The 10,634-nt window shown below is 41.1% G+C and overlaps 1 protein-coding gene across 1 annotated transcript; it reads left to right on the top strand.

The window, feature by feature from the left end:
- On the top strand, positions 1-5,622 carry LOC115107024 (zinc finger protein ZIC 2-like). The gene is made up of 3 exons (XM_029630358.2): positions 1-2,868; positions 4,222-4,385; positions 4,598-5,622. Exons 1-3 carry the CDS (start codon positions 1,896-1,898, stop codon positions 4,796-4,798), a joined length of 1,338 nt encoding a protein of 445 aa, XP_029486218.1. The 5' UTR covers positions 1-1,895; the 3' UTR covers positions 4,799-5,622.
- Positions 5,623-10,634: the final 5,012 nt, after the last annotated feature.

The raw sequence follows: 10,634 nt of genomic DNA, 5'->3' as shown, positions 1-10,634 counted from the left end.
TGAGTACATTTCAATGCGCAGCTGTTGTTGGATCCGGTTGATTTTGAACGCAATCCATACAGTACGCGCTTTGGACGAAAAGACTCACGATAGTAGCAAACCTTGTGAGCTGGCCATGTTTTTGCAGACATGAACAGCCGACGAGGTTTCTTGTTCTGATTGAGTGTGACTTTATGGTAGGCTATGGCAATTGAAGACCATTCGGCTTTTGGGTGAAGGCTATTTGTTATATAGAGATCTGTTTTCTTTATTAGCCCATTGCGTTGTAATATGAAGCTCTGTTGTCACCAAACTCACCCACGTGTAGGGGTAATGTTCACCAAATTATGACTAATCCGAAATTATGTGTGTAGGCCTATGCAATATGTTTTGCATTAGGGCTATCTATAGTTAAACTCATCTAATTCATTTCGTTTTTTGCTTTTGCAGGAGAGAAAACGTTCAAACATAGGCTCGTGCGGTTGATTGCAGCTAAAATAAACAAAAGTCATATTTTGCAGCCAAGGCAAGACTGACAAACTGTACAAGATATCTAAGCAAAATGGACAAACCACCGACCCAACTCTCTATGAAAACAAGGCAAATGTAAACCTCGGGTGCGTGGCGGTGTAATACTTGGAACAAATGTACGTAGGCTATTGCCTACATGAGTCTATAGGTCACTGTTGGCTGTAGATGCAGAGGCTATGAACATACATAATTGTCTTTATAGGGGTAAATTATCAGCAACTATTTTAAGGGAGTATTCTAGAGTCTGCAGTATAATCAGTTCTATTTCATGAAATGGTATGTTGTGTTCTGATATGCTACATTATATGCTTCTGTTTCTGCTGTATATTCCTACTTTTCTATAGCAGAGCTTGTGATATATGCATTTACCCATAAACGTGCGTTATTTCGCACATATAAATACTGTATTTATTTGTAAGAGAAAGACGGTCAAGATATAAAATAGTGGTTTGGCTAAATTATTGACTATCGTTTCTAATTAAATCCGCCTGTCTAATGTTGAATGAAATGTGCAAGACCCCACCTTCTACCCCAAAACCCCATTCGCTAGTTCACTTACAGTTATTTCTTTAACTCTATAGCTCAGGTTTTTAAACACCATTATCACACAACGTGCAATGTCGTATTGTCAATCCACCCGTTATACATCAACCTATAAAATTAAGGTTTTAAGGCTTCATATCCGATACTATTTTCTCTCTCTCTCTCTCTCTCTCTCTCTCTCTCTCTCTCTTCCCCTAAATGCCTCTCCTAAAAAGTAGGAGGCAATTATTAGTGGAAAATGGCGATCAGCTATTAGTCGCTAAAGCGGTACCTGCTATTGGAGGGGCACCTGGGATTGATGAGACGCAGTGGCCAATGAGACTGCGTGGAATGAATGGCCGGGCTTCAGTTAAAGGGGGCGTAAGAGGAGCTAGTGCCAGTCCACGGAGAAAGAGGGACCCTCCGCAATAAACACAGGCAAGCGAAAGAAATAAACACACAAATCGGAACAACAATCCGAGATGCTGCCAAACCCCGCTCTCTCTTCGTGCTAGGACAGATATTAAGATAATTATTAAATTCTTCGTGTGTGTTTAAAAGCAATCAACATTCACAGTTTCCAGAGGAAAAACGCAAAGGAATCTCTTTACTTCCTTTGATGGGGATTTTTTGGTTGTTGTTAAAAGTTAACTACCAGTGAATATAGACGTGTTCGGTAAGACGAGCTGTATAGGTTTTTTTTCTTCCTATGAGTGGATCATCGCTTTGAGCTTCGCCTGATATGGTGGTTCCATGCATGGAAGTTGTAATTACGATAACTGAATAGACAATTGAATTGTATTTTTTTCTACTTTTTTGTTATACACACAAGCTGATTCGAACGAAATTCGCTTTGAGAGACCATGTTACTGGACGCAGGTCACCAGTTCCCCGGACTGGGAGTTGGCACGTTTGCCAGGCATCACACAGCGAGCGAGATGCAGGAGAGAGACTTGAGTTTAGCACAAAATAGCTTCGTCGACTCGGCACACATGGGTGCATTTAAGCTGAACCATGATCTTTCTCCAGGACAGAGCTCTGCCTTCACCTCCCAGGCGCCCGGTTACCCCGCGGGGGCTTTGGGGGCTCATGTCACCTCGTACGCGAGTTCCCCGTTCAACACCACCAGGGACTTTCTCTTTCGCAGCCGAGGCTTCGGGGAATCATCTCCGGCAAGCAGCCAACACGCTATTTTCGGCCCCACGGCGGGGTCTCTTCATCATACCCACACAGACAGCCAAGGCCACATTCTGTTCCCCGGGATTCACGACCAGCATGGGTCCCACGGATCCCCGAATGTGCTCAATGGGCAAATGCGTCTTGGACTACCGGGCGAGGTTTTTGGGCGTTCCGACCAGTACCACCAGGTCTCCAGCCCAAGGACCGACCCTTACTCGGCCGCCCAGCTCCATAACCAGTACAGCAGCATGAATATGAACATGGGGATGAACATGGGAGCTCACCATCACCACCACCACCCCGGTGCCTTCTTTCGCTACATGCGGCAGCAGTGCATCAAGCAGGAGCTCATCTGTAAATGGATCGACCCAGAGCAGCTGAGCAACCCCAAGAAGAGTTGCAACAAAACTTTCAGCACCATGCACGAGCTGGTCACGCACGTCTCCGTGGAGCATGTCGGGGGACCGGAGCAGAGCAACCACATTTGCTTTTGGGAAGAGTGCCCCCGCGAGAGCAAACCGTTTAAGGCGAAATACAAACTGGTGAATCACATTCGGGTCCACACGGGTGAGAAACCCTTCCCCTGCCCCTTCCCTGGATGTGGCAAGGTCTTCGCAAGGTCGGAAAATTTGAAGATTCACAAGCGTACACATACAGGTAATTATACGATATTTATAGCATTTTACCTCTCGCATTTATTCGTTTCGCAAATGTACACTGCACATTTTAGAATTCACCATGCCAATGCCCCAATGCTTTTTTCATCATAGCCAATTGTAGCCTATGGCCTGCAAAAAGCGCTTTTTCTCGTCGCCAAAATGCCCCAGACGATATTCAATCAATAGTGGTATTTTTAGACTGCCAAAGTAGACATTCACATCTATGGTCAAAGTAGATTTAGATGAAAAAATATATATATTTCGCTATAGCCTAAAGTGTGAATTTGATTATCCAATAGTACCCTAATCACATAGCTGGCGAGTCTGGAAAAAATTAGCGTTTACACAGTTTTGAAGAAATGGAAATGTTTCGCAGCAATTTGCTAAATTATGTAATATGCTTTTGAGGTTTTGTGGTTCGTCAACTTTAAAATGGGTCAAAGGCAGGCTTCTGGCTCGCAGTGCATTGCTTGCGCGGAGTAGGCTCCTGTAGCTTAAATCTCATCAACCGGTTGAATGTTTATGCAAGACTGAGCTTTTAGGATTCTATTCGGAATGCCTCGCCTCTTTTTCAGGAAATAGATTTTGTTATTTTATTTTGTCCACTGAGAAATAATGTTTGGCTTTTTGGTTTTAGGAAATCGTTTGGTGTGCTTACTCTTCAGGCGCATGCGAGTGTGAATATGTGTCATGGCCCTTTTCTTTTCTCAGGCAATCCATTGATACTAGGTGCTAGAGACGGGCCATTATCAGCCTTTCACATTTTCACTATTTTCGGGGGGGGGGGGGGGCAGCTATGGAATTGGCCAGGTGCTAATTTCTTATTGTTTCCAATCAAATGGCGCGCCCTCTGCACCAGAAGCTATTGCCCCACATGGGACGTTTTGATTATATACATTTAAGTCATCCTGGAGCCTAATTAAGCAATTTTGCATTTCATTTTTGAAGTTGGATATTAAATAAATATTCTTAAGTAATTTTACATACTACTTACATTCAATTGCTGTGATTCAAAACAAATAGCCATAGGCCTAAATGTTTTACTATTTCTTAAAACCCACAATTTCCTGCATAAAAGAGAAAACGTCTGGTCCCACAAATGAAGTTAACCCTCTTTAAATTAAGTTGGTGATACAACTGAGATTTAACCGAATAGAAGGCATGTGTGAGCACCACTGCATTCACTAACTTTGACGAATAGCTATATGACTTAACCCGCTACTCGTGGTTGAATGGCCATGTTATTGAACGCAACTCGTATAGTATTAGGCCTAAGAAGGCATAGTCGTTTTGTAGGCTTTTGCTGAGGAACTGGATCTAACGTGTCTGTTTTATCCCTATTTTTATGCAGGAGAGAAACCATTCCAGTGTGAGTTTGAAGGCTGTGACAGGCGGTTTGCCAACAGCAGTGACCGAAAGAAGCACATGCATGTCCACACGTCTGACAAACCATATCTTTGCAAAATGTGTGACAAGTCCTACACACATCCCAGCTCTCTGCGAAAACACATGAAGGTAAATGGACTTTGTCTTTCACTTTCCAGCTGATATTAACACGTAGCCTAAGGCTTGTTTACGTCTGTGTTTTGCGTGCTTAGGATTTGGTTTTCCTCTGTTATTTAGGCCTACACAATTGCCTTCCCCATCATTCCTGAAGCACGTTGAAGTCATACTTCACAATGTCTCATCATGATATCATATACAAATAGTACCTGCACTTTTTCCAGGTCCACGAAGCGGCCCCCCCTCCAGCGTCCGACTCCTCGCCTGCAGCCAGTTCTGGTTACGAGTCATCCACACCGCCCGGCTTAATCTCCCCCACCACCGAGACCCAAAGCAACAACAATCTTTCACCCGCGTCCGCAGTCCACAACAACAACAACGGTCACAGCAGCCTATCGTCTAATTTCAGTGAATGGTATGTTTAGGACCGAACCGAACAGCGAATAACAGAACCATTGCTCAGAACCCCAACCAGCGCGGGAGATTTGGACACTCATGCACGGAGGAGAGCATGAATACTATGAACGCTTCAAAAGCATATGAATAGATTTAAAACCACCAGGGAAGAGAACTCACTTACCAACAGAAGAAAATATGTAATATGTTCAAGGAGCATTCAATATATTTGTAAATAATTATTACACTCCCTCTTTCCCATTGGTTGTGATAGATTTTTGTCGTTCTGTGGTGTATAGATGTTCCTTCAATGGTAGCTATTTCTCTAACTGGACTTTTAGTGCACATGTTACGATTCAAGTTGTATTATGATGTTAAATATTGTGATCCTAAGGCAAATTGATTGTAACTATACTAAACATCTATAAACTGGAAAGAGTGCCAAAGTTAACACTTAACTCAAACAGTCCACCATATTTTGCTTGTGAATGTTGGCTTATATTTTAGTTTGCTGGGCTTAACTTGTGATGTTTTGTGCTTTGCAAGTTTTTAATTGTGAAATGCTATCTGGAAGATTAGACGTTGTACCGTTGGATTTTCTGTAATTTACATCCTTCCTTTTGTAAATATCTACTGCCATATTTATCCGTTTGTAATTAAATTATGGTATTTACTACAAATTAAACAATATTTATAAAGAATGTTTCTTTACTATAAATATGTACAATTATGAGCTAAACAGGGGCAGTTGTTTTGTTATGTGCTTTTGTTCAAAGTTAAAGAGGTGTTTTCTTCATTATTGTGATAAGAATTTTACTGCATACAAATATAATAAAAGTGTTGCAAGTGTTAAAAAAACATTTCCCTCTCTTGATGTCTTCATACCCAGAATAGGCACACTAAAAAAATCCTGTTGTTTTTATGGTTATGGTTTTTATGGTTAATTACTGGCAAAAAACTGTGAACATTTTACAGTAATGCACTGTTAAACCAAAATGTATTTGGAATTTATTGTAACATAGTTTACCTTTTTTTAAATTAATTTTTGACTGTAACTTAAAGGTAAGTGACTGACAGTAAATTACCATAAAAAACAACAGGATTTAAAAAAATTTTTTAACAGTGCACTCTACTGGTGCCCGAAGCTGTTTCTTTGGCGGGTCATTTCAGATCAGCTTTTTCATATGAGACCTATTTTCAAAGCAGGCTATGCCCCACATTAGGTCAGTTAGAGCATGCATGCTATGAGGATATGGGTTATCTGCACTATGTAAATTACATTCTGCTTCAGTGTTGAAACAAGTATTTCTTAGGATATTGTTTCTTTATGCCCTCAGATCATTCCCAAATGTTGGAGTTTACCTCTTAAAAACCCGTCAGCTCTATAGCACCAGGTCTTATGCATTAGTCATGGCCTGTAATTGATTTTTTATGAACATGCATGGTCTGCAACTCCTGCTAATGTGGCTTGCATTTTCAATATGGCGGGCTAAATTAAAATTGCAAGATTAACGCGTAGACTAGGCCGAACCAAACCATCTCGCTGGTCACAAAACAAACATTGTGGCTGAGGTTTATTTATGCATGCTAGGCCAAATTGTAAACTCAACTAAAATGTATGTCTACTTGAAAGTAAAAAGACTCTAAATCAGGCTACTCGAACCCGCATGTTATGCAGGCTAATTTATAACTCCACCATATAGAATCGCCCATGCATCCAAATTCAATATAATTGTTTTATTTAACACCTGGCAATGACTGGCAATTTCAATTTGAGTTTCATTAAACGGCAGTATCTTTTAACCGTTTTGTCACAGGCTTTATGTTTGGTAGAGAGAACCCTGCACTGCCGTAAACACAGTAGAAAATCCCCTCCCCCATCCCGGGCACTTGAGGGAAGACAGAGGGGTTGCGCTGTCAGAGCAGCCTTGAACTTGGACTTGACTCGGCCCTGAGCGGGGCTCGAGCCTTCTGTATACCGAGACACGGTTAGGCTAGAGGTGAGCATGTGTGGCCCTATAATTAATGCAATTGTATTGATCTATTTCAACCACTTGTGAATACTTTCTTAGACTGAGACTCTTGTTTTCTGGAATAGTGAGTATTTTGTATTGTTTCGGCAACACAGGTTGACAGTAGGCCTAAGCTATTTGAGACGATTTGAGTGGTTTCCGCCATCTGTAAATAAAACAGAGAGAGGGGATTCTAGGTTACAGAATATTTGGAAGGCCTGGATTATCAAAACTGCGATTAATATACGGCTCTGGTTTAACACAGCCAAATTGCATCCCTTTTATACATGGTGTGTAGACCTAAGCAAGTGATGTTTAGACATACAAAGTACCCCTGGAAAAAACAATATTCAAATAGTTGTCATATTCAATAAAACCACCGTCGACTAGAAAACGCTAAATATTTCTCGCTACTGACAAAAAACAACATTGTTTATTGTTATTACACAATACATGGATATAGTTTAAAAAAGGAGCCGGATGCAACATGTTCTTTTCAACAGCGGGCTTGTAGCCTCGAGGTGGGTTCGTTGGAAATCTGAGCGGGTTCACATTGCGCATTTCGAGTGTTTTGTCCTGTCTTTCCTCAGTATTTGCACTCGTTCATCATAGCCTAAACATGTAGGCTTTTATTACACTTCATGTATGATGTTTTTGCCCACCCACCAATGACCATACTGGCACCCACCAATGACCATACTGGCATACAGGCTTTTGTCCGTAGAAAATTAAATATAGTGATGATGCCTTAGGGAAGGGGTTGGCCACAAGACAAAAATCGAACGCCATGTCATGAGAATAACCGAGTGCGTATTGATGCAGTTGGCGAGTATCTGAGGTAGCTTCTCTTTCTGAGACGATGTGAATTCTCCACACTTTTAGAAAAAAACATGTTCTGGATAGATCCATAAAGAGTTCTATATGGCACCCCTAAATGTTCTATATAGAACCATTTTGTAAGGTTCTTTGATCAGTACCCCAGGGGTTCTTCTTCACTGAACCAAATTGGTTCCATACGGGGTTCTAAATGGAACCAATTTCGGTTCTATATACACTGAGTGTACAAACATTAGGAACACATGCTCTTTTCATGACAGACTGACCAGGTGAAAGCTATGATTCCTTATTGATGTCACTTGTTAAATCCACGTCAATCAGTGTAGATGAATGGGTGGATACAGGTTAAATAATGATTTTTAGGCCTTGAGATAATTGAGACATGGATTGTGTATGTTGTGACAAAATATTTGAGTGCCAGGCGCACTGGTTTGAGTGTGTCAAGAACTACAACGCTGCTGGGGTTTTCACACCCAACAGTTTCCGGTGTGTATCACGAATGTTCCAACACCCAGAGAACATCCAGCCAACTTGACACGACTGTGGGAAGTATTTTAGTCAACATGGGCCAGCATCCCTGTGGAAGCTTTCAACATCTTGTAGAGTCCATTACCTTATGAATTGAGGCTGGCCTGAGGGCAAAAGGGGTGCAACTCAATATTAGGAAGGTGGGCCAAATATTTTGTACACTCAGCATATAACCTTAAGGGGTGCCATATATGAAGCACACATAGAACCTTTTTGGTTTTATCCAGAACCTTTTCCTCTAAGAGTGCAGGCTATACTTTCATAGATGTACCTAGAATGATCTGTGACATATAATGAAGGCTGCTTGCATAGCTCGCTTACATATCTCGGCAGTGCAACAATGTTCCTCCCTAGTCCTATACCCCATTCCAGCTCAGTTAAATAATTGATTTTAACAGAGTTTGGTGTTCAGGTGTCTTAGACATGTCTCTACATAGCCTTGCTATAGTCCCCTCAAACTGAATTCCGGGGACTGATTTAGATCTGGGACACCAGATGTGTGCAATGAATGATCAGTTAGGACAGAACACCAGCAGGCTCTGGACCTCGTAGGGTAAGAGTCGAATACCCCTGCTATAGGCCATAGAGTGAACTAATGTCCTGATTCAATATACATTTTTTTTAATGATTCCCAAAGCTATTTCATCGATACATTTTGAGTAGCTACTGTACCTGCTAATGCCAGTTCATGCGTGGGACAGAAGTGCGGCATTTCTCACTGGCCGAGCAGGTGCTGTGACCTCTCTCAGAGGATGATATGACCTGTGCTGAGTGGGAAAAGGTCAAAGTTCAGTCCCACGCAGCGCGTCGATGCTGCTTCCTCCACACATGCTGCTCTGATATTGATCCACATTGGAGAAGGATGAGCTGGGAGAAAATAGGAAACTATTTTTCTTTAAAGATAATTACTGTAAGATGATATTGATAGAGAAATTCAAATCAATCAAAATCTAATTTTATTTGTCATATGCTTCGCAAACAACAGGTGTATGTATACTAACAGTGAAATACTTAGACTACTTCCAAACAATGCAGAGAGAAAAATATACAAATAATGGAAAAATAATAACACTATGAATAAATACGCAATGATTAACGATAACTTGGCTATATACACGGGGTACCAGTCGATGTGCAGCGGTGCATGTTTTGATTTCGTTTTGGCGTCACTTGCCCTTGCTCTAGGCTAATCTGTAATTCGTATGAGGTGTATAGGCTAATGATGCATTTTAAACATTATTTCAACATTCAATAAACAAGTTTATTCAGAGTTTAGAGTAAACGTCTTCAGGACTTTACATAAACTATACAAATACAAATATATATAACACAATTTCTCAAAATGAAAATAGACCATTGATAGAACATTGAGAGCAGCTGAAGTCGATATAAATCTATTGATTGAAACTAAGGTTGTATTAATATATATATAGCGAGAGAGAGATAGAGAAAGGGGGTGGTATAGCAGATGTGGGTGAGAGAGAGTGTGTGTGTTTGCAAGGAGGAGGTAGGAGGGTGTTTGTTGCAATGGCAGAAATCCATCTAGCATGTTGGGGGCGATGAAACAACAGAACCCCATTAATTTTCAATGAAGGGAAGAGAAGTGGGCTGGGGACAATTGGGCGATGCAAGCATGGGCGAGGGAGCGTGAACCGGGCGGGACCAAAGTTGGGGAAAGCTGAACTTTTGTCATGTACCAATCGAAGCTCACTATAGTTTCTTGGCCCTACTGGATTGGCTGTTGATACCTAGCACTACCTAGTTTGCTTTCTTGCACGGACATGAGGGCGAGGCTAGCGTGGCTAGCCATATAATGGATAACTGCTTTAAGTAATATGGTTATGCATTTGCTCATGCCTCTGCTCCAGGTACAGTCAATGAGGATGGGAGGAGTAGAATGCCACTTTTAGTAAAAACACACACAACATGACTTTGTGGAATGGCATTAGGTTCATGATGAAAATGTATTCTGGGACATTGTTCAGTAAACGCTCATTGTGTTATAGATATGAGCATTTATCGAATCGCTTTACATAGCACTAATGAACTTAATTAGCTGTTAATCATAGCCTTGGTACTTACAGACTTAGTAGGACTACCTGCTTTTTTACCGAAATAATTGTATTAATCATATTGAAAGAAACTGTTATCACATGTCCAATGCTACGATTAATATTTCAATTGGCCTACTTTCCATAGCCCTCAAATTACCATTGAGATAGGATATGTAAAGAAATAGGAATTATCGGGAAATATGAAACCATATATATATTTTATTTACATTTACTTTAGCCCAAATAGGCTACCTGAGTAACGCGTGTACTGTTAGACAGGCATTAAACCAAAGAAACGTCAGTCATATTTTCACATTATCCACAGGAGCTACCACCACGTCTTGGTTTGTCATATCTCTATATAGTCACGGCAATTGAGTTGCCACACACCTAGGCTTTTTTGGCCTTTGGAGCTATGTTCTAAAACACATATT

The sequence above is a fragment of the Oncorhynchus nerka genome, linkage group LG3, assembly GCF_034236695.1.
Source record: "Oncorhynchus nerka isolate Pitt River linkage group LG3, Oner_Uvic_2.0, whole genome shotgun sequence".
Classification (NCBI taxonomy): domain Eukaryota; kingdom Metazoa; phylum Chordata; class Actinopteri; order Salmoniformes; family Salmonidae; genus Oncorhynchus; species Oncorhynchus nerka.
This window is presented reverse-complemented; position numbering and strand designations above follow the sequence as displayed.